We start from the raw sequence: 25,294 nt of genomic DNA on the forward strand, positions 1-25,294 counted from the left end.
GAAGAAGCTGAGAGCAATGCCATCAGGAGTCTAGACCAAGAGGCTAGACTCCTAGCAGGGGCACCCAAGGCAGAATGGTCAAAGCTGAGACACCAGACTCAGAGAAAGACAATGGTAAACCACCTCTGAATACCTCTTACCACAAAAACCCTATGAACAGAGTACCTAAAATGCAACACGAGATAGTGCTGGAAGATGACACTCCCAGGACAGAAGGCACTCACTGAGCTACTAGGGAAAAACAATGGACAAGTACAAGTAGCACTGTGACTAATGACGCCACTGGATCAAAGCTGAAAGGAAGTCCAGAGGCTGATGCGCACAGATGCAAAAGGAGAGTCCGGAGTTGTACGACGTACACAATAGGAACATGGAATGTGAGAAGCATGAACTAGGAAAAGTTATAAATTGTCAAGCAAGAAATGGAACGCATCAACATTACAATACTTGGTGTGAGTGAATTAAAATGGACAGGAATGGGGCACTTTCAGTTAGGCAACTACAAAATATTTTATGCAGGAAATGAGAAATTAAGAAGAAATAGGGTTGCTTTAATAGTGAGAAGTGATGTAGCAAAAGCAATTAGGAACTATAACACAAGGTCTGAGCAAGTGATATTAATGAGACTTAATGGGAAACCTATCAACATAACCATCATCCAAGTCTATGCTCCAACAGCAAACACGGAAGAAGAGGAATTGGAGAGATTTTACGCAGAAGTACAGGAAAAAATTGATCACACCTCAAAACAAGATGTGCTGATAATCATGGGGGACTGGGATGCAAAAGTAGGGAACAGAGAAGAACTAGGAAGATAGAAATGAAGCAGGAGAAAGAAGTATTGAATTCTGTGAAGCCAATAATTTGTTTCTTGCAAACACATTTTTTGACCAACCAAAATGATGACTATACATGTGGACATCACCAAATCATCAATATAGGAATCAAATTGATTAGATATATTTTTTAGTTAATTTTTTAATTGATTTTCAAATTAAGCATATTCCATTGCCAATACAACTGTTGGAAATAGAAAAACATAAAGTATATCTCACAACTAACTCTTCCCCCCCAACATACCCTGTCCCACCCTTGCCCATCCTAGCACTTTCTAGAAAATAAATTTTACTGACATTCTGTCTCCATATCAATTATTTATGAATAATAAAGGATCTTTGCCAAAGCATTTACACAACATAAATAAAAAGACAAAAAACAAATATCAATGATGAGTTAATAAAATCTTAAACAACTCAAAGTTACCACCACAACTCTTAGGCGTTCCAAATGTGAGTGTAATATGAGGGTGGCTTTTTACCCTGTTCATTTTGATTAATGTATGCTACAAACGGGTTCCATGTATCTAAACATTTGTCTGTTTTGGTTATACCTTGTGCCAGCCAGAGTTTAGTTGTTAATTTTTCCATAAAAAATTCCTACCCTGTGGAATTCCCTCCCCTTGAATATTAGGCAGGCGCCATCTCCGCTATCTTTTCGGCACCTTTTGAAGACTTTCCTCTTTCAACAAGCCTTTTAAGTAGAGACCTATCCCAGTCTGCGTCTGTGTTAGAATTGCTTGTTAATACGTTTTTTTAAAAATAATATGTTCTTAACCCTTTTTTAAAGATGTTTTTGAAGCTTTTTTCTAAAAATGTTTTTAACGTTATTTTGTTTGAATGTATTTTAAGGTCTGTTTTTATGATGTTTTAAAGTGTTTTTAGCATTTCTGTTTGCCGCCTTGGGTTCCTGCTGGGAAGAAGGGCAGGATATAAATCAAATAATAAACAAACAAACAAACAAATAAATAAATAAAAAAGCCAGGTACCAAACCTTTCGATGCAAATGCTCCAAGGTGGCCTCAATTAAATCCTTCCAATAAGTTGCAATTGTGATCCTAGCGGCCATCAGTAAATAGCCTATAAGAGATTTTTTTAAAAGATCTTTATTGGCCCCTACAAAAAGATTCACAACTGTGAGTTGTGGGGTCCTCTTTGGAACCGAGACTGTTATGTGTTGTATTTCCTCAAAGACTCGGGTCCAGAAAGGCTTCACTCGAGCATATTCCCTCCACATGTGATGGTAAGTCCCCAATGAGGCACATCCCCTCCTGCAAGTGGGAGTATGTACTGCGTCAATAAAGTAACCTCCCATAACTACTTGACCAAGTTGAAATTTATAAAGTTTTCTAAGAACCCGTTTAAAAAAAATTATCTGCCCTTTGTTTGGAGTGTACACTGTACCAAAGGTTAAATGTTCCTTGCCCTCAAACAATCCTGCTACAAAAAGAAAATGTCCCTCTGGATCTCTCCAAATCTTCTGAACCATAAAAGGGAAATTGCACCTAAAAATTATAGCAACTCCCTGTGTTTTTGATGTTCTAGCAGCCAGGAATTGTTTACCTAAGTATCCATGCTTTAACAAAGCTTCCTTTGGCTTTGGATTGTGAATTTCTTGTAAAAAAAAAAGTACTGAAGGAAACATTCTTTTTACATAACTTGTAATATTTTTCCTTTTAAAGTCGTGGCCTAAACCCTTAGCATTAAGTGTAACAATTTTTAACTTGTCTGAATCATCCATGTATATATTATAAATAAAATATTACCGTCATAATTCTTCCTAATTGAAGAAAATAAGCTTGGATTCTGCCATAACAGAAATGTGTGCCTTTGGGCTGCCGCCCCTTTTCTAATCCTCCCTCCCAACATTTCCCAACTTCCCTCAACAAACCCCATAGTAACCAAAAATGTAAAAATATTAAGAACCATCCTAAACCCAAAACATCCAATCTGACATAGGTCTATAACCCAGCCAGAGTGTGTGCCTCATGGCACATGCTCCAAAATTAAACCTTGCACACATCTTTGTGTGCAAATTATAAGGGGAAGACTCCTTGAAAGAAAGAAAACTAATAAGCGCTGTATAGCTATAATGATCCAAAAAAAAAGCACCCTCTCTCCTCCGGATAAACTATATTAAATCTAATTAAATCAGTGTGTGAAGAGAAATCCATTCGCACTGTTTTTTCCAGTTCCCATTTCAAAAATTTAAAATCTAAAATATGTTAAATTAAACAAACAAACAAGAAAAAAGCATTCACCACCAGCTACTGTGGTTCTGAGTCAGTAACTTTGTCTGATGGTGAGTCCGAGATGATCCATGTCCTGTTTACTTTTATTTATTTATATAATATTTATACCCCACCCTACTTCCGGAGAACTCAGGGCGGCTTACAATTAAGAACCATAAACAATTAAAACAGTAATCATACAGATTAAGACGTTTAAAATGATTAAAAATCAAGAGAAAATAAAAATATTTGTCAATTTCAGTTAAAAGCTCGTCTAAATAAAACAGTCTTCACCTGGGCACGAAAAGACAAAAGCGAAGGGGCCAATCGAACCTCACTGGGGAGGGAGTTCCACAATCTGGGGGCAGCCAGCGAAAAGGCCCTATTCTGTGTTTTAGCAAGAAGAACTTGCGGAAAAGATGGAATAGTGAGTAAGGTCTCACCAGATGATCTTAAAGTCCGGATAGGTTCATAGAGGGAGACACGATCTAACAGATAACCTTTATAGGTCAAAACCAGCACTTTGAATTGTGCCCGGAAACAAATTGGCAGCCAGTGGAGCTGGTATAACAGAGGAGTTGTATGTTCTCGGGGCCCAGCTCCAATTAACATTCTGGCAGCAGCTCTTTGTACCAATTTAAGTTTCCGAGCAGTCTTCAAGGGCAGCCCCACATAGAGCGCGTTACAGTAATCTAATCGGGATGTAACTAAGGCATGTGTCACCGTAGTCAAGTCTGGCACGTCAAGGAACGGGCGCAACTGGCGAACTAATCTTAGTTGAGCAAAAGCACTCCCGGCCACAGCAGAGACCTGGGCCTCCAGGCTCAAAGCCGAGTCCAGGAGTACTCCCAGACTGCGAACCTATGATTTCAGGGGGAGTGTTACCCCATCCAGCACAAGTTGAATCCCTATTCCCTGATCCATCTTACGACTGATAAGGAGCACCTCTGTCTTGTCGGGATTTAGTTTCAGCTTGTTCTTCCCCATCCAGTCCATCACTGATACCAGGCATCGGTTTAGAACCTGGACAGCTTCCTTGGTATCATTAGGTGGAAAGGAGAAATAGAGCTGGGTGTCATCCGCATATTGGTGGCACCGAACCCCAAAACTCCGGATAACCTCTCCCAGCGGTTTCATATAGATATTAAATAACATGGGGGACAGAACTGAACCCTGGGGGACCCCATAGGTCAAAGGCCAAGAGGTCGAGCAGGCATCCCCCATAACCACCCTCTGGGTCCGTCCCTCTAGGAAGGATCGAAGTCATTGTAGCACCATGCCTCCAAGTCCCATCCCAGATAGGCGACCCAGCAGGATACCATGGTAGATGGTATCGAAAGCAGCTGAGAGATCCAGTAGAACTAACAGGGACACACTCCCCCTGTCCAGTTCCCTGCGGAGGTCATCTACCAAGGCGACCAAAGCTGTCTCAGTTCCATGGCCGGGCCTGAAGCCAGACTGAAATGGATCAAGATAGTCCGTCTCATCCAAAAAGCACTGGAGCTGGGCGGCTACCACTCGTTCTATTATCTTGCCCAAGAAAGGAATGTTGGAGACTGGGCAATAATTACTTAATAATGAGGGGTCCAGGGAGGATTTTTTCAACAATGGTCTAATCACTGCCTCCTTTAAACTAGGAGGCATTCTGCCTTGTTGTAAAGAGGCATTAATCACTTCCCTGGCCCACTCAACCAGTCTCCTTCTGGCATTTGTTATAAGCCAGGAAGGGCAGGGATCCAACATACAGGTGGTCGGGCGCGCCGCTCCAAGGATTTTGTCCACATCCTCGGGTTGAACAAGCTGAAAGGAATCCATTTTAATTAAGCAAGCAGAGGCCAAAGTTACATCCACCAAGACTGTATCAAGTTTGGTGTCCAAGTCAGAACGAATCCGAGCAATTTTATCTGCGAAGTATCGCGCAAATTTGTGACAGCGGGTTGCTGAGTGGTCAGCATCGAGTTCATGGGGGTCAGAACTTAAGAGCCCCCTGACCACTCGAAACAATTCCGCCGGACGAGATCCAGCAGATGCAATGGAGGCAGAGAAGAAAGATTTCTTCTGAGCCCGCACTGCCACGGAATAAGTCTTTAAATAGACTCTAGCCCATGATCGATCAGATTCGCTCCGAGTTTTCTGCCAGCGTCGCTCTAGTCTTCGTCTTTCGCGTTTCATCACCACCAACTCTTCAGTAAACCAAGGAGAAGGTTTGGTTCCAATCCGCGAAAGGGGACGCTTAGGAGCGATTGTGTCTACCGCCCTGGTCATTTCCTCATTCAAAAGGTCAGACAAGGCTTCGACAGAATCACCTGCCGAAGTGACAGGAAAAACCCCAAGAGCCGTCAGAAAACCATTTGGATCCATCAGTCTCCTGGGGCGGACCATTCTAATCGGTCCCCCACCCCTGCAGAGGTTCTGAGTTGCAGTGAGTTTGAACCTAACCAGGTAGTGATCTGTCCATGACAATGGAACTAATGAAAGTTCCTCCACACCAAGATCACCAACATCCCGTCCAATACAGAAAACAAGGTCCAAAGTATAACCAGCAGCGTGAGTGGGGCCAGAAATTATTTGGGACAGACCCATGGTTGTCATGGCGGCCATGAAATCCTGAGCCACTCCAGTAAGGGCAACATCAGCATGGACATTGAAGTCACCCAAGACTACAAGCCTTGGGGACTCCAATATCAAACCCGAAACTACCGTAGTAAGCTCAGGAAGGCAGAGAGTTGGTCAGCGGGGTGGGCGATACACCAACAGAATCCCTATTCTGTCCTGGGCACCCACCTTCAAATAAACGCATTCGAACCCTGAGAACTGTGGGAGGGGATGCCTGGCTAGGTGGATGGTATTTCAAAAAACCACTGCAACTCCACTTCCCCGTCCCCCAGGTCTGGGCTGCTGATGAACAGAGAAACCAGGAGGACAAAGCTGAGAGAGAGTAACCCCCCCCCAGCTTCATCCAACGCCAGGTCAGCGTGCTCATCCAGAATCAATTCCTGAATAGCATTAGATTTACCATTCACTGACCTGGCATTCACAAGCAGCATTTTCAGCCCGGGGGAAGTGTCACCAAGGCTATCCAGGTTATCTGAGTTGGGAGACAACTTAGGGGTTATCAATATTCTGCTGGATTTCCCCTTAGTTCGATTAAATAATTGTCTCCCAGGACCTTATCTCCCTCGCCCCTCCAAAACACCAATTGCCGCCCCTTGAAACCCCTCTGTTAATTTCTCATTCACCCATGTAGATGGTTGTTTTCCCTTATTCTCAGGGGTTACTTGTAGTCAAGGTTTTGTCAATCGAGCCACTGAGGCAAAACTTAGGGGCGCTAGATCTGGCATTAATCTGGTATTAATAATCACAGAAGATTCGTCTGGCAAGACTTCAATTCGTTCTAAACTAGAGTCCAAACAGCATACATTCGAAAGGTGTATTTGTTTAGGGTTTAAAGAAAAACCTCCAAAGGAACCAGCCTTTTGAGGAGGGTCTACTTCATCATTGTCCAGGTTCCCCCTATCAGTCCAGTAAGATGGTAAACTAGGCGGTACTGTCATAGTAGAAAACGTAGCTGGACAATCATTCCCTCCGGACACCTGAATTATATTGGAAAATTTAAAGTTAATATCTGCTGTGGACAAAACAGTAGTATGATCATTAATTACAGGCAGTGCCAGATTCAATGAACAAAAATCCTCCTCACATTTATCATTCCTAGGGTTCGATAACTGAGATTGAAAGCCTAGAGGATAAAAAGCATCATGTACGGAATCCAGGTCGATTAAATCCCAAACAACAGCTGGTTCTGATGTTATTGCTAGCCGCTGAGTTGTCTTACAAATGCCACTAACAAGGGGCTGCGCAGGGGCTATATTTTCAAAAAATCTCATAATTTCTATATCAAGTAGTTCCAAAGACCATTTGTGTTGAAATAGCCACCCAGCTTTTTCATGTGAATTAAAAGACACAACAGTACGAGCTGTGGTCAAATTATAATAAAGATATTCCACATGATCTATGTCCTGAAGAAGAAAAAAACCCGGCCAAACACTTCCGAGAATTCCCAAGAGGTGAGTTTTACAATCTTTTTGAGTAATACATCCCCAAGGTTTAGGGTAATTTAATAGCACCAGCTTCCGGCGATTAAGAATTAATTGCCATGTAGGAGCAATAGTTCACATCTGCTTGAGTACAATATCATTAGAAACAGGAGGCCAAGGTATTTGCTGCTCAGGGGTGTGATGTTGTAGTGGGGTGGTCGTTGGTAAAGAGAAAGAGGACCTAAAGGATGATGGACAGGTCGAAGCAACTTTGTCATTTTCTCTAGAGGCAACAACTGTGACATCCTCTCTAGAGAGGGGTTGTGAAACAGGATATATTCTCTCAATCTTCTTTGAAAGAGAGGAGGCTTCTAGTGCTTTAAACAGTTTAGTAAAATTCATTTTCCTATATCGCTGGAATTTCGGATGTTTAACGTTCTTGCTCAATTTAATATTGTTAACTTTATTCCTCCGTGTAGATATCCTCGATAATCTGGGTCTTATATTTTTTAGCTTTCCTGGATAGCTAGCTATCACTGGTTTTTTACATGTTTGGGTGCCCTGTGATACAGGGCAAGACGAAAAAGATTTTTTCCTACTAATTTCCACCAGTGTAGTTAGACATTTATTGGTTAATGCCAAAAAGTTTTTAATATGGTCAATATCCTTGGCTAACATATAAAGCCACCACTCAGTAGGGAAGTTATCTGCCAAATCAGTCAGAAACTTCTTATCTTGAGGAGGCAAAGGATCAGGTGGGTCCAGAATAGATTGAAGAGTAGAGTCTAAGGGACCTGATGGCTCCTGAATCTTTTTTGTTTGTGTTGTAGGAAAGCTTGCTGACAAATTTAACAATTCGTCTTCCAATAAGGAGAGTAATCCAGTCTGAGCCACTTTGCCCGCTGATGCTAATTCACTTGCCAAATCAGGGGAAGAGTGTATAAGAGCACTGTTGTGAGAAGAACAGAATTAGGTATTTTATGAGGTGTTGGGGTGCTATCACCACGTCAAATTGACAGTCGTGAAGAGTGCTTTGCTAAGGTGTTGCATGTCTTGAATGTTGTTTTGGGACGTTTGGTTTCCCATCTCTGAGCTTAGCTTTGCCTGATATTCTCTATGTCTGCATCCTCCTCACTCTCCATTGCTAGATTCTCTGGCCATTCCAAGCCACAGGCAGTGAGGAAGGGTAGAGCATTTTTAAGCTATGTTGTGGTGAGTTGTTGGCCATTATGAATGACTATCAGTCTAAAAAGGAATCCCCATTGGTATTTTATACTAGCCTGTTGTAATGTTGCTGTGATTGGGCGAAACTCTTTTCGTCGTTTCAGTGTCTCAGGGCAGAGATCATGTAATGTCAGCACGGTCTGTCCATTATATGTTAATTCCTTCAACTTCCTCATTCGTGACATAAGCTCTTCCTTTTTAGTATATTGTGTGAAGCAAACTATAATGGCCCTCGGAGGGGCTCCATCCTTAGGTTTGGCTGCCAATGCCCGGCATGCCCATTCTAAATCAGATTGGAAGCATTCAATATACAGCCCAATTCCAAAGAAAGGGGATCCCAGGAAATGCAGTAATTATTGAACTACTGTCTTAATATCCCATGCAAGTAAAATAATGTTGAAGATTCTACAACAAAGGCTCTTACCATATACAGAGTGAGAAATGCCAGACATCCAAGCTGGATTTAGAACGGGAAGGGGTACCAGAGATCATATTGCATACATACGATGGATAATGGAGCGGACCAAGGAATTTCAGAAGGAAATCAACCTATGCTTTATAGATTACAGCAAGGCCTTTGACTGTGTAGATCATGAAAAACTATGGAATGCTTTAAAAGAAATGGAGGTGCCACAGCATCTGATTGTCCTGATGCACAACCTATACTCGACAAGAGGCTACTGTAAGGACAGAATAAGGAAAAACCGATTGGTTCCCAATCAGAAAGGGTGTCAGAGAGGAGTGTGTTTTATCACCTTATTTGTTTAATCTATATGCGGAACATATCATATGGAAAGCAGGACTGGACCAAGATGAAGGAGGTGTAAAAATTGGAGGGAGAAATATCAACAATTTAAGATATGCAGACAATATCATATTACTAGCAGAAACCAGTAATGATTTGAAACAAATGCTGTTGAAACAGGAAAGCACAAAAGAAGGACTACAGCTGAACGTCAAGAAGACTAAAGTAATTACAACAGAAGATTTATGTAACTTTAAAGTTGACAACGAGGACATTGAACTCGCCAAGGATTATCAATACCTTGGCACAGTCATTAACCCAAATGGACACAATAGTCAAGAAATCAGAGGAAGGCTAGGACTGGGAAGGGCAGCTATGAGAGGACTAGAAAAGATCCTCAAATGCAAAGATGTATCACTGAACACTAAAGTCAGGATCATTTAGATCATGGTATTCCCGATCTCTATGTGTGGATGTGAACATTGGACAGTGAAAAAAGTGGTTAAGAGAAAAATCCGCTCATTTGAAATGTGGTGTTGGAGGAGAACTTTGTGGGTACCATGGACCGTGACAAAGACAAATAATTGGGTGTTAGAACAAATTAAACCAGAACTATCACTGGAAGCTAAAATGATGAAACTGAGGTTATCTTACTTTGGACACATAATGAGAAGACATGATTCACTAGAAAAGACAATAATGCTGGGAAAAACAGAAGGGAGTAGAAAAAGAGGAAGGGCAAACAAGAGATGGATTGATTCCATAAAGGAAGCTACAGACGTGAACTTACAAGATCTGAACAGGGTGGTTTATAACAGATGCTATTGGAGGTTGCTGATTCATAGGGTCGTCATAAGTCATAATTGACTTGAAGGCATATAACAATAAAATTTTAAGTAAAACATGCATCAGATTAAGTTGCAAGAGGTATTTATCAACAGCCATTCCAGAAGTTTGGGTTCTGTGAGTGGATATTTCTGAATTATTTGTTATTGTTCTTTTTGTCATTAAAATCCCAATGCTCAAGTTTGGAAAAATAAAACTGTATAACATGTAAGCCATGTTCCAGAGAACATGCAGAGTGGTCCTTTCTCTTGGAACAGTGGACTTTTCCCCATGCCATACTGCAAATTGTTGTCAACAAGCAGGTAATAAACAAGGAAGAAGGTCAAATAAGAAGCCTATAAGGAAATCTGGTGTTCCTTTAGACTACTCTTCTGTGTAAGCTAGGTGTCCAAAGCCCTTCTGGATGTAGAGCTAGCTGCCCTAATCACCAAATTTGGGATTTGGAACCTCTCACCAACCCACCCTTTCAACTTCCATGTTGCCTGCAAAGAGAGGGGAAAAGTTGAAAATTGCAGGCACTGGGGACTTAATCCAGACCAGGAACATAGCATGAGAGTACAGGGGATTTAACCCTTTGCCCCCTGCTGTGGTCCCAATCTCTCTCAGGCCCGCCAGACCTGCAAATTGCATTACCAAAAAAGTGTTCACTAAAACAAATGGACCCTTTCTTGGCAAAGTAAATTGCTGGCACGGGAGTCCCAATGCAGATAAGAACCACCACAGGGGGCAAAGGGTAAAAGCTCCCCTACGTGGCATGGTCCCAATCCAGATCAAGCCCCTAGTGCCTGCTATTTGCATTTGGGGGTGGGGGAACTCCCACTAGAAACTCTGCCGCTCCTAGTACCAACTTCCATTAGAATATCCTTCATATAAAGTTGTACTATGACTTAAACATAACAGTTTGTGTTGGCAAATGGAAATCATGTACCATGAGTATTACAATCTACATTGGAAGTGTACAAAATATACAAAAACAGTAATTACCAAATCCAAAAGATTCTATAAATAGGACTATCACTGTGGTTTTGCCTTAAGGCAAAACCTGTCCAGAGTCTTGGACTAGACAAAGGAATGTTAATTGCCTGTGATATTTAAGTGATGTTTTCTCAATGGAAGCCAACTGTTAAAACTGGGGTGGGGAACTAGATTGGGCCAGTAGGCCAGATCCTTGATTCTTTCATTCTCCAATTAGCTGGTCAGCAATTTCAGTTATCTCCTTTGAAGGTGCACTGATTGGCAGTGTAAGTGCCCTTTCAAAGAGACTTGCTGTAACCACCTATCAGTTGGTTTGTGGTTACAGCAAGCCCCCTTTAAGTCCATTTGGAAGAGGAAAAATGCTCTGTTCGGAGGAAACTTTGAATCCAAACCACTTCCTACAGATGGAGAAAAACAAGCTCCCTCAGCTGCACTAGGGAGTTGATTGGGGATGACAAGGAGCCCTGTTCTTTACACAGGTCATAGCATGAAGTATGAGATACTATATTATTATAATTTATTTCATTTATGAATAATTTCCCATGAAACATCCCAAAGCAATTAAAATACAAAATACAATAGTTAAAATAAATAACATTAGAATGCAGCATATGAGCTTTCCTCTTTAGCAGAGGAAAAATAAAAAAAAAAGCAGTAGCTCAAATTATAGAATAAAACATTTATTTGGGGAAAGGGGTTCTTAAAAACACACACACACACAGACAAGTTGTTTAAAAGGCCTGAAACATGGCACTAAAAAGAGCATAAGGAGGGTACCAGATGAATTCCATAGCCAGGGTGTCACCATGAGAGAAGGTCCTCTCTCTAGTGGCCACCCACCTCACTTTACCTGGTGGGGCACACAAAGCAGGGCCTTGGAAAAGGATCTTAAGGATTGTGTAGGGATATCTTTCTCCCTCCTAGCTAAAATCTATGTAAAACCACTGAGTACCACTGAGTGGGGTCATCCAGAGATTTGGACTACGAAGGAGCAAGTATTTAGCCTGGGGCTACTCCTGGATCCATTACTGTCACTTGAAGCTCCAGCAGCCTCAGTGGTGTGGAGTGCCTTCCACCAGCTTCAACTGGTGGCCCAGCTGCACCCATATCTGGACAGGGATAGCTTAACCTCTGTTGTCTACACCCTGGTAATCTCTAGGTGAGACTACTGCAATGCGTTATATGTGGGGCTGCCTTTGAAGACAGTTTGGAAACTCCAGCTAGTGCAGAACACGGCAGCCAGATTACTGACTGGGATAGGTTGATCCACACATATAATACCAATTCTGGTACAGCTGCACTGGATACCGATTAGTTTCTGGGTTCAATTCAAAGTGCTGGTTTTGACCTATAAAGCCTTATGCAGCTCAGGACCTCAATATCTCAAAGACTGCCTCTCCACTTATGAACTGCCCTGGACCTTGTGCTTGTCACCTGAGATCCTTCTTCATGTACCCCTGTGATGTTCCTATATTAATGTATATATGGTAAGTGACCCAGTGCCTGCAGGAGGAAGAGACCATCGCCCAAGGGAAGGAGAGGCCGCTGCTGCTGTGCTGCTGCTGCTGCTGTGGGACCACCACCTCCACCACCCTTCCCTGAGGGACTTCTGCCTGGCAGGACCAGGCCCCAGGTACCCAGCCAGCCAGGACTGATTCTTACCACCTGTCCCTCTCTGGAGGGATACATAAGCCGGCTGGCTGAGGTGGCCTGGGAGACCCAGGCCCTGCAGGAGAAAGAAAGCATCGCCCCAAGGGAAGGAGAGGTTGCTGCTCTTGCTGCTTTCTTTCTGGGTGCTTATATGAATGCATGTTGTGAGAGTGTGTATTTTATGTATTTGAGTGTTTTGTATTTTTCTTTTTGTATTTATAGTTTATAATGTGTCTGGGGAAGAGATCTTTCCATCTAGCGGGGAGACATGAGGGGACCCCAATTGCCGTAGTGACGGGCAGAGGGAGGTATGGTGTTATGAGAAGGACGTGCCAGGTAAGGGGAACGCGGCCCAGACATGTTGTGGCTGTGCCTTGTTCCGGTCCTTCTCATACCCGCAGGGTTGTTGGTTGTCCTCTCAGCCAACTCTCAGATCTCCAGCTGCTGCTTTTTAATGCCAGATCGGTTCATAATAAAACCCCTCTCGTCCATTATTTGATTATGGACGAGGCAGCCGATCTGGCATGTCTAACCGAGACCTGGGTGGGCGAACAGGAAGGAGTTAGTCTCTCCCAGATCTGCCCACCGGGGTATTTGGTTCAGCATCATGGTAGATCTGAGGGTCGGGGAGGTGGGGTTGCTGTGGTCTATAAGAGTTCCATCTCACTCACCAAGCACCATGTCCATACAACTACTGGTCTGGAATGTTTGCACCTTGTGTTGGGCCAGAGGGACAGACTAGGAATCCTTTTGGTGTACCGCCCACCTTGCTGCCCAGTGGCTTCCTTAACTGAGTTGACGGAAGTGGTCTCGGAGGTATTGTTGAGATCCCCTAGACTATTAGTACTGGGGGATGTCAACATTCATGCCGAGGCTATTTTGTCTGGGGCGGCTCAGGACTTCATGGACTTCATGACAACCATGGGGCTGTCCCAATATATTAGTGGCCCAACACATATATCGGGGCATACACTCGACCTTATTTTTGTTACTGGACATGGGGATAGTGATCTGGATGTGGGGAGTTTTACATCTCTCCCTTTGTCATGGACAGATCACTGCTTGCTGAAGTTTAGACTTTCAGCGACCTTTTCCCTCCACAAGTGTGGGGGACCTATTAAATTGGTCCACCCCCGGAGACTAATGAATCCTGAAGGTTTTCAAAGGGCTCTGGGGGATTTTCCAGCTGATAGGACTGGCGCTCCTGTTGAAGCCCTGGTTAATCTGTGGAATGTGGAGATGGCCCGGGCTGTCGACACGATCGCTCCTGCGCGCCCTCTCCTTTGCAGAGCTCATTCAGCTCCTTGGTATACTCCAGAGTTGAGGGCGATGAAGCAAGATAGGAGGCGGCTTGAGCGGAGATGGAGATGAACTCCTGATGAATGCAACTATACGCTGGTTTGTGCTTTCACCAAGCGGTATATAGGAGCGGTGAGGGGGGCGAAAAAACAATATTTCGCCGCCACTATTAAGGCATCTCTCTCCCGCCCAGCGGAGCTTTTTAGAGTTGTCCGAGGGCTACTCCATCTAGGCCTTCAGGACACTGTAGATACTTCGGTGGCCCGCTGCAATGAGTTTGCTGAGCACTTCCAGCATAAGATCTTACGCATTCGTCGGGACCTAGACTCTCATTTTATAGCAGTTAACCCTAGTGAGGTGTCTGGTGCACAGTCTTATCATGTTTTGTTGGATGAGTTTCAGTCGGTTCAGTTCAAGGACGTGGACAAGGTGCTTGGACAGGTACATGCAACCACTTCGGTACTAGATCCTTGCCCCTCTTGGCTAATAAAAACTGGCAAGGAGGGAACAGTTGGCTGGGCCAGGGAAGTGATAAATGCCTCCTTGCGAGAGGGAGTGGTCCCTGGCTGTCTGAAGGAGGCAGCAGTGAGACCACTCCTGAAAAAGCCTTCCCTGGACCCAGAGGATTTCAGCAGCTACAGACCAGTGGCAAATGTTCCATATCTCGGCAAGATCTTGGAACGAGTGGTTGCTGACCAGCTCCAGGCGCTATTGGATGAAACCGATTATCTAGATCCATTTCAATCGGGTTTCAGGCCCGGTTTTGGCACTGAGACGGCCTTGGTTGCCCTGTTTGATGATCTATGTCGGGAGAGAGACAGAGGGAGTGTAACTCTGTTGATTCTCCTTGATCTCTCAGCGGCTTTTGATACCATCGACCATGGTATCCTTCTGGAGAGGCTTGCGGAGTTGGGAGTTGGAGGCACTGCGTGGCAGTGGTTCCGCTCCTACTTGGCAGGCCGTCTCCAGAAGATAGTGCTTGGGGAACATTGCTCGACACCGTGGGTACTCCAATGTGGGGTCCCGCAGGGTTCGGTTTTGTCTCCCATGCTTTTTAACATCTATATGAAGCCGTTGGGTGCGGTCATCAGGAGTTTTGGAGTGCGTTGTCACCAGTACGCTGATGACACGCAGCTCTACTTCTCCTTTTCATCTTCCTCAGGTGAGCCAGTCAATGTGCTGAACCGTTGCCTGGACGCGACAATGGACTGGATGAGAACTAACAAACTGAGACTCAATCCTGATAAGACTGAGATGCTGTTGGTGGATGGTTTTTCCAATCAGATGGTGGATACATATCCTGTCCTGGATGGGGTTACACTCCCCCTAAAGGAACAGGTTCGTAGTCTGGGAGTCGTTCTAGACTCTTCCCTGTCACTTGAGGCTCATGTAGCCTCGGTGGCACGGAATGCGTTCTACCAACTTCGATTGGTAGCCCAGCTATGTCCCTACCTGAGTAAGGAGGATCTTACATCAGTAGTACATGCTCTGGTAACCTCACGTTTGGATTACTGTAATGCGCTCTACGTAGGGCTACCTCTGAAGACAGTTCGGAAGCTACAGCTGGTGCAAAATGCGGCGGCCAGACTGCTAACAAGAACGAAGCGGTCTGACCATATAACACCTGTTTTGGCCCGCTTGCACTGGCTTCCAATACGCTTCTGGGCCAAATTCAAAGTGTTGGTGTTAACCTATAAAGCCTTATACGGCGCGGGACCTCGATATCTGTCGGAACGCCTCTCCCGCTATGAACCGGCTCGTACACTACGGTCTGCTACGAAGGCCCTTCGGAGGGCAGTGACAAGATCAAGGGCCTTCTCAGTGGTGGCCCCCGAACTATGGAATAGTCTCCCCGAGGAGGTTCACCTGGCGCCAACACTATCATCCTTTCGGCGCCAGGTTAAAACCTTTCTCTACTCCGAGGCATTTTAAGTTTTTGTTAATGATTGTAAGGTTTGTAATTTGATTTTAGCCTTTGCTGTTTTTAGATTGTGAAATTTGATTTTAGACTGATGTTTTTGTATTATATTGTATTTTATTGTATCTATGTTCACCGCCCTGAGAGCTATTGCTAGTCGGGCGGTATATAAGTTTTAAAAATAAATAAATAAATAAATAAAATAAGTGTTGGTTGTTTAGAAGATACATGGTAAGTGGAGTGAAAGAGGAGGGGGAGTGAATGGGCAGTAGAATGCTAGATGATTGGCTGAGTGTTTAAAATGGCTGAACGTATAAAAGGAAGAGTGAGAGTGGAATCTGGGGGGAGAAGAGAAAGAGTGGGTTGCTTGGTGGGGTTTGAGAGAGTTGTTTGCCAGGAGAGAGTGGAGAAGGAGGGGGGTGGAGTTCGGATTAGTATTGAGTAAAACCATATGCTTATGTGCCTTAAGAAGAAATCTTGTTAATCTTGTTAGCTTTGTTATCTTTAATAAATACTTAATTTGGTTTACCAAAGGCCTGATCCTTGGCTGGGGTTTCACAGACCAGAAGGGAGGGTAAGGTAATGACCAAGGCTGAAGGGGAACTGTAACAAATGGTGGCAGCGGTGAAGAGAATAACAATACCAGTATTCAGAGTCTCTGGGAATACTAGTATTAGGACGTGACTGGTGGTTGCCTAGCAGGGGGATCTGTTGAGATCTGTGCTAGAGCGGGGAGAGAAACAATAAAAAAGGACAGTCCGGACTGGTGGAGTCCCTAGTGGTGCCTAGTGACTGGCAGTAGCCACGCGCAGGTAGGAACCTGACAGGAAGAGCCAGGGAAGGGCGTCACAGCCCCCTCCATGGGAGACTCAGAGGTTAGCAACATGAGAACAGGCCTTTTCAGTCGTAGCCCCAGGCTACGGAACGTTGTCCTCAAGGAGGCACTAGGTGTGAGGCAACAAACAAACAAACAAACAAACAATGAAGATGATATAATGTAGTCTGGGTGCAAAATGGCAGTTTTGAGCCAAACTGGGAGAAACACAGTGTTTTGGATATGGGGCAGCAAAATTTGCGTTGTTAGAAAGATTGCCTGCCTCCACTGGTGCAAAACCTGTATATTTGTGAATAAATTCAAATATTGCAGAACACTGCAATTCTCCAGTGACCCCCCCTTCCACAGGAAATCAAATCCAAGCAAGCACTGTATCTGTGGAAATTAATCCTCTATTGCTCTAAAGACTTCACAGAATTCATGCAGGTGTCACACAGGCTTAAAATTTTACTAGCTGCATAAGCAGACAAATTAAGGCTGTAATGCACAGTGTTTTACATTACCGCATTTAATATCCCAAAGAAATTGTAGGGTCTCTTGGGGCCTGGATTGAGAGTTGCATCGACACAAATGAAAGAATATTTGCCGAAAGGTGTGCTGTGGATGTAATGGAAGGAGCCATCCTTTTGCCAAGCAGAGTATTTCCTATCGAAAGGAGACAAGAATATTTTAGTCAGAAAAGTTTGGATGAAAGAGAAATGTGAAAAGCAATTAAATGCACATAGTTTCCACCAGAAGTCCTGTAAGACTAAGAGGGAGAAACGGGACTGCATTTGTCTCAGTTCAGCACCTACGCTATTAATACAAGAGGCCTGCACTTGCAAGTTGGATTCTCCCTCTTCTAGCCTCTAAGGATAAAGACAGAGGAGTGAAGCGGCACAGAAATCTTAACCGTGGCAGCAAGGAAGGAGGAACAACACGGGCAAGCCAAAGACTGGGACAAATGACTACCCTTCTAAATACTTATTTGCTAGGCTACTTTAATAAAATCATTTTTCCTAATGCTAATATACCTTGTTTAAAAAGAGCATCTCTCTATCACACATTTTCTGGACTTCTGAATTCATCATGGCACATTGACATACCTGTAGTAATTCTGGACACTTTCCAGGCTTGGAATATTGAATGTATCTGCAATGAAAGCAGCAAACAACATTTAAAAAGAAATGTAGGATTCAGAGAGTCCAGATTAAGACAGATCCAGTGTTGTGCAGTATGAATTTGAGATCAAAGCAGGATAGCCAGGGAGCTATCAAAGCTTTATTCCAATAAAGATTTACCCTACAAAGCAAATGCTGAAACATGACTTTAGTCTTGAAAAATAGTGAAGTTCTTTATAAATATTATCTCTCATTGCTAGGCACTTAATAATACCTAAGCTACTGTAGAATAAAAACTAAAATAATAAAAATGATTTGATCATCATATATTTTTAAATTACATTTCTGCTTTCCAACCAAGATTGGCTCCCAAAGTGGCTTACAATTAAAGTACACAGAAAGGTAGAATTTTAATACGAAGACATGAGGGTTTGTATGGCCATCTCTTCTGGTAACTGGGAGTTGACAACAATCCAGATTCCAGACTCTTCTTTCTAAAAAGAATAGGCAGGAATTGCAGATGGACTTAGAGATGACAAAGATAACCACCTACAAATGGATCTACAGAAAGACCTCAGAAAATACTTTTTTCAGAAATGACAACACTTACTGGTTAAAAAAAAAAGATTTATTTGAGTTTGGTAACTACGATAAACATTGTTCCTAGAAAAGGACAGTACTTCTATGATAGTTTCTTGATTGAAACTACTCAGGAGAATACTTGACCAAATTCAGAAGAACTGTTCAAGGCTATTCCAGGTGGCGGAGAACCAAGCTGGCGATTAAAATTGGTGGTTACTCTTCCAGCTGACCAGGATGAAGATTCTTCTTGGACCAAATGGGAGGAGTAACCCTCCTCCTGCTCCACAGATGGGGAACAAACTGAAATCCCAACTCTAGAGTTTCACATCTCTCTTACCATGATTCCCTTTTATGTCTATCCATTTGGTTTTTTCCATGACCTTAGTCCTTTTTAAGATTGTCTGGTAAGTTTGCCATTCCACTTCAAACTGATCAGACCCAAGTTTATCTTTCGTTTTGGCATCAGTCAAATCACCTAATGATGAAAGAGCCACAGAACATAAAACATATAAAAATGTCATAGTAAAAATATATAAAGTACTGATATTGAATAGGCCATTGAAGGAGGCTACAATATGGGACATAGGTGCGCATGTACAAAATTATTCAGCCCCTTATTCTGGAGCCAGTAGTAGAGCAGCAGGCATATCCCCACTGTGTCATAGGATTACAAGTCACTTCCGCCCACTGCCCCAATGAGAAGCTTCCATTTGACTTATATGACACAAAATGAACTTGGTCTATTTAAAAAGCCAAAGTAGTGGTATAAGCAGGAACCTGCCCCCAGACACTGGGACAACCAGAACAGAAAGAAATCAGCCTCCATCCCAAATATGCTTGTAAGTGTACTCCTTTACTTTAGATGTTACTAGCAGCCATGGGAAAAAGAAGTGCTGAACTTAAAATCATAGAACAGTACAACTGGAAGGAGCCATCGAGTTCAACCCCCTGCTCAGTGCAGGAATCCAAGTTAAAGCATACCTGACACTTGGACACACTCATGCAGCAAGGGCAAAGCATAACCTTCAGCCCAACAGTGGACAGCCTAAAAACTACTAACTAGGGCCCTCTGGAAGGGGCTTAATGTGTACTTCTTAGCAGACCTTCCACGTATCCTACACCTCCATAGGCCACAGCCTGCCATCTAGGATGTTCCCAAGATTAGTGAGGGGTATCGATGAGGCTGGTCAACCGTGCCCATTCCTACTTCCTTACTTGCCCGGTAGCATGGCCATTAAATTTGTCAACAAATAGGGAAAATAAAACAATTGCCCACAGACTGGAAGCGTTCAATATACATCCCAATTCCAAAGAAAGGGGATCCTAGGGAATGCAGTAATTATCAAACTATTGTCTTAATATCCCATGCAAGTAATGTCAGAGCTTGGAAAAGTTACTTTTTTGAACTACAACTCGCATCAGCCCAATCCAGTGGCCATGCTGGCTAGGGCTGATGGGAGTTGTAGTTCAAAAAAATAACTTTTCCAAGCTCTGAGTAAAGTAATGCTCAAGATTCTACATCAAAGGTGCTTACTATATATGGAGTGAGAAATGCCAGATGTCCAAGCTGGATTTAGAAAGGGAAGAGGTACAAGAGATCATATTGCAAACATACGTTGGATAATGGAACAGACCAAGGAATTTAAGAAGAAAATCACCCTGTACTTTATAGATTACAGCAAAGCCTTTGATGTGCAGATCATGGAAAACTATGGAATGCTGTGAAAGAAATGGGGGTGCCACAGCATCTGACTGTTTTGATGTGCCACATATACTCTGGACAAGAGGCTACTGTAAGGACAGAATATGGAGAAACAGATTGGTTCCCAATCAGAAAGGGTATGAGACAGGGGTGTATTTTATCACCTTATTTGTTTAATCTATATGCAGAACTTATCATACAGAAAGAAGGGTTGGATGAAGAAGGTGTGAAAATTGGAGGGAGAAATATCAATAATTTAAGATACGCAGATGATACCATACTACTAGCAGAAACCAGTAATGATTTGAAACAAATACTGATGAAAGTTAAAGAGGAAAGCACAAAAGCAGGACTACAGCTGAACATCAAGACCTAAATAATGACAACAGAAGGTTTATGTAAATTTAAAGTTGACAATGAGGACATTGAACTTGTCAAGGATCATCAATACCTTGGCACAGTCATTAACCAAAATGGAGACGATAGTCAAGAAATTAGAAGATGGCTAGGACTGGGGAGGGCAGCTATGAGAGGACTAGAAAAGATCCTCAATGCAAAAATGTATCACTGAACACTAAAGTCAGGATCATTCAGACCATGGTATTCCCAGTCTCTATGTATGGATGTGGAGGCTGGACAGTGAAAAAGGCAGATAAGAGAAGAATCAACTCATATGAAATGTAGTGTTGGAGGAGAGCTTTTTAGATACCATGGACCGCAAAAAAGACAAATAATTGGGTATTAGAACAAATTAAACCAGAACTATCACTAGAAGCTAAAATTATGAAACTGAGGTTATCATACTTTGGACACATAATGAGATCACATTAGAAAAGGCAATAATGCTGGGAAAATCAGAAGGGAGTAGAAAAAGAGGAAGGGCAAACAAGAGAGGGATTGATTCCATAAAGGAAGCCACAGACCTGGACTTACAAGATCTGAACAGGGTGGTTCATGACAGATGCTCTTGGAGGTAGCTGATTCATAGGGTCGCCATAAGTTGTAATCGACTTGAAGGCACATAAGAACAACAACAATAAATGATAAAACAGTGGACTGATGTAAAACAATCCGTGCAACTAAAATAATTAGACCAAAAAAAAAGCATCTTAAGAAGAAAGTCAGCCTTTCAAATACACATAGGGAGGAAACTAGTCTTGCCTCTGTAGGTATTCCTGAGAAAACATCAGAATAGAAAAGTTCTGGTTGCCACATATACTACTTCAGAAGACTGCAGACTCATGAGAGGGCCTCTAAGGTAGATGGTAAGGGAAAAGCGGGAGTATACAGGAGGAAACTTGGTACACCCAAACAAACTTAAGCTGAATCCAAACAAGGCTGAAGCAATTACATGATGAGATTGGGAAAGCAATGGAGGAAAGAGGACAAGGTTTTTGGTTTAGATAAAAAGTGAGTAAGAGGCAACATGACAGAAGCGTGCAAAATTATGCATGGTGTGGAGCAAGTGAATAGAGAGATTTCTCCCTCTCTCATGACCCTAGAACTTATGGACATCCAGTGAAGCTGAGCGCTGGAAGATTCAGGACAGACAAAACACATAGCATGTAGTTAAACTATGTTTAACTAGTTTAGCATAGTTTGCTAGACTATGTAATTTGCTCCCACAGGAGGCAATGATGGCCACCAACTTGGATGGCTGTAAAAGAGGATTAGATAAATTCTTGGAGGATAAGGCTATCAATGGCTACTAGCCATGATGACTATCTTCTGTCTCCACCATCAGAGGCAGTATGTTGCCGAATACCAGTTGCTGCAAACTGGAGGAAGATAGAGTCAGAGCTTGGAAGTAACTAGTTACAAGTAACGAATTACTTGTAATTCATTACTTTTTTGAGTAACGAGTGGGTAATTCCTTTACATTTTGATTGTAATAGAGCTAGGAGTAATTTTACTACTTTTGTGGAGTAATTGTAACATTTCCAGAATTACTTTTGGGCATTACTTTGGGGGGGGAGCAGGGGAAGTCTTCTGCTCCTCTGATTTGCCTCAAACTGGGCTTCTGTGCAGTGTCACTCTTTCCTCATGCTGTGGATGGGTAGGAGGCGACGAGGGAGGAGGCAGAGAGTGAGACGGGGTGGAGTGGAGAAAACAATTATATAAAAAAATGGATAGTGGTGGTGAAGAATGGAGTGGAGGGAAAAAGGATCCAGAGGTCAAGAACATGGATAAAGGAGGAGAAGGGGGCAGCAGCAGAACGGAGATAAAGAACTGTGGAGGTGAAAGATGACAATGTACGTGTGTGTGTGTGTGTGTGTGTGTGTGTGTGTGTGTGTGTGTGTGTGTGTGTGTGTGTGTGTGAGAGAGAGAGAGAGAGAGAGAGAGAGAGAGGGGGGGGGGGGGGAGGGAGAGAATACTGTGTTTGCACTTGGCCTCCACCACCCTCTCTGGCTACTGTGCTGCATTTGCAGTATTTTAACTTTTTTGCATCTCAGGGGAAAATGTTTGCTTGAGTGAGTGTCCCTTAGTTAGTGGTAGGGCAGGGTCTGGGAGGTGGTTAAGTGAGAGAGATTATGCTGGCTGGCTGAGGGGGGGGTTGCACTTGGTTTGACGTTGCAAAGATCTGCATAGTGACCACCCTTACCAGCGGAGAGACCACCATTGCTATCTTATGAATAAAAATAATTATTCTATTACCTCTGTATGTGTTTGTTTATTTTGAATGTTGTTTTAGGCTACTTAGATGTGCAGCAGCCAAGGCCAGCACCTTGTAGGCTTTTTTTAAAAAGTAATTGAAATGTAATTGTAGTGATTACTTTGGAGGAAAAGTAATCAGTTACTCTCACAGCAATTGTAATTGTAACGTTAATTACTACTTTTTGGGCCATGTAACTGTAATTTATTACTTTTAAAAAGTAATCTTCCAAGCTCTGGATAGAGTGCTGTTGCACTCAAGTCCTACCTATGGGCTTCCCATAGGCATCTGGTTGGTCACTGTGAAAACAGGATGCTAAATTAGATGAATGGGCTGCTTTCCTGATCCAGCAGGCTCTCATACTACTGATAATGGAGTTCCAACTTCAGTGCTCCTCAGTTCATTCCTGTGCTTACATTTCCCATCCAGTGACAATGCTAAAACTTTTTATTTTAGATCCAGACCTAGCAACCATCATTCATGACTGTGAAAGTCAAGCTTCAAGTAGTGTAATGTATTCTACAAAGAAATTGGAGTGGGAGGTGAGGGGTAAGGAGGAGAAGGAGATGTCTCACCTGTTACTAAAGCAAGAACAGGTTGAATTACAGGAATTGTTTCCACACAGAACTTTTCGAAATCAGAAGCTCTTTCAGGACTCAAAAACTTACTGATGTGCAAATCTGATACCTACAAGGAAAACAATTAGAAGGATGACAGAATGACTAAAGAATAATGTATTTAGGAAATTGTTTATAGGAACAGCTCTAAATATTTATAGAAAAAATATTGCCTAAATAGAACAAGACTTCAAACCCTGATAGCTTAATTTCACAATCAGCACTTTTGGTTGGTCTTTATGTTAATTGGCCATGTAAATTAGCAATAGTCATTCACATTTTTATTTCTAGAAAAGCTGGGTTCCCTATTTGAACACATAAGAGAGGTTAACCTGACTTATTTTTCATCAGAGCAAGGTGTACCCATGCAACATCTATAAACAAATTACTATCTGACAGTATGCTAGGATAGTGCTGGCAGGGTACATTGTTGCAAACATAGCTAGACCAAGCCAAATCTAATATGTCAGTGCATTAATGCCATTTCCTGATCTCATTGATATAACACCTTATATCTGTTGCAAACATACCTCTGCCAAGCTAAATCTGACACAACAGTGCATTAATGTTGTTTCCTGATCTCATATATCACAGCTATTTGTCATTCATTAGTTATGTCACAGCAATCTGTAATTTTCCTTATTCTATATACCATTTACTTTTACCAATAGACCCTTTTCCTCCAATTCTGAAAAATAGAAAACCAGTAACTTAAAAATATAGTACAACTGTTGGATAATGTCATATGTGTCATATAGCTAAAACAATGTTTGTCTTATAAATTTAACCCTAAGTAACATTGCGGGTTTCCTGCTCTCTTCTCACTGGTGCTGGATTGGATTTCTCTCCGGAGTTCATCGGAGGGTCATAGGTTGCCCCGCCTCGACTCGCCTGAATTATCCAGAAGAGGTTGTTCGCCTCAGCTCCGGGCGCCGGCTCAGAAGCCAAGGAGCGAGGCTGGCCCTGCAGCTGATGGGGCCCCGAAGAGCCATACCAGTCCACCAACTGCGCAACCAGACCGGCCGCAATTAGTCCAGCTACCAACCGTAGCATTTTTGATTGGTTCGTAATCATCCACCCGAATGCGAGCACAAAGCGTCACCAGTCCCCGTTGGAACAAAGTGGTACGGACTAAACCGTTCGCTTCCGCGTCTGCCCATCATGTTTTGTTAGGCCCTCCCTTCCTCATCTTTATTGGAGAACTACCTCTCCCGTCAGAGCTCAGGAGGTGAAGCAAGAAGCGCCCGGCCAGTCCAGCAGGTGGCGAGTGTAGAACCTGTTTAGGCTGTGCTTTGCCAGATGGTCAAAAGGGTTGTGGCATGGTCATACCTCCCACACGGCTTCCTTCTTTCCTTGGAAAGTGCCTATACACGCAGAGTAGCTGCTTTCCTTTACGATATGAGTGAAGACTTGCTTGACGGACCTGCAGCAGCATACAGCAGCAGAAATTAAAAATGTTTCTACAGCATGCATTTTATCGCATTTTTATCTTCTTGTATGCTGCTTTCATGGCTACAGGCTGTGAAGCTGTTTATATAAAACGAATAAATAACAGTAAATACCAAGAGTGAAGAAGACTTGAGGATGTGCTGCTCACGTGGACACAATCCAGAAAGCTTATTAAGGGGTGCCTTAGTATTACTTTCGGCTTGAATACCAGCCCTTGTCACCAGGGTGTAGTCGTCCAGGGTCTCAGGGGGTCTTAGACCCTTTACTTCTTTGGGAGCAGGGTGCAGGCAGGGTTCCTGTGTCTCCGGTATCCAATCAGCATGGAAGGAGAGTGTCTTAGCCACTGCGAAGAATCTTAATGTTTCCTTGACCTTTCCTGCTGATTGGAGCCAATCGGAGTGAAAGGAGGTGAGGCAGCCACAAAACTAGTCTTCTCAGTAGCTAATACTCTCCCTTTTCATGCTCCTACATTTCATGCTCCTCCTACCTCACCTTTTACAATACCCATTGCAACTCAGGGCAACACTTTGTGCATCTGAAGGACTGTAAATCCACAAAAGCTTATGGCATAATAATTTTTTTTTTAAGTTGGTAC

General features: G+C 43.0%; 1 protein-coding gene across 7 annotated transcripts in view; it reads right to left on the reverse strand.

The window, feature by feature from the left end:
• The window catches only part of TMEM62 (transmembrane protein 62), a 46,799-nt gene extending 21,505 nt beyond the window's left edge, over positions 1 to 25,294 (reverse strand). The window contains exons 1-6 of one of the 7 annotated variants that reach the window (XM_061611266.1): positions 24,813 to 25,294; positions 24,142 to 24,673; positions 23,209 to 23,320; positions 18,616 to 18,753; positions 17,682 to 17,727; positions 17,100 to 17,241 (exon numbers count right to left, since the gene is read on the reverse strand). In XM_061611266.1, the coding sequence (XP_061467250.1) occupies positions 17,100 to 17,241; positions 17,682 to 17,727; positions 18,616 to 18,753; positions 23,209 to 23,320; positions 24,142 to 24,324 (621 nt within the window). In that variant the 5' untranslated portion in view covers positions 24,325 to 24,673; positions 24,813 to 25,294. Of the gene's footprint in view, positions 1 to 17,099; positions 17,242 to 17,681; positions 17,728 to 18,615; positions 18,754 to 23,208; positions 23,321 to 23,780; positions 23,860 to 23,909; positions 23,930 to 24,075; positions 24,766 to 24,812 lie in introns of those variants that run through there. The other 6 variants (XM_061611265.1, XM_061611270.1, XM_061611269.1 and 3 more) reach the window with 6 other exon arrangements.

Source organism: Rhineura floridana, chromosome 2 (assembly GCF_030035675.1).
Source record: "Rhineura floridana isolate rRhiFlo1 chromosome 2, rRhiFlo1.hap2, whole genome shotgun sequence".
In the NCBI taxonomy this organism is placed as follows: Eukaryota; Metazoa; Chordata; class Lepidosauria; order Squamata; family Rhineuridae; genus Rhineura; species Rhineura floridana.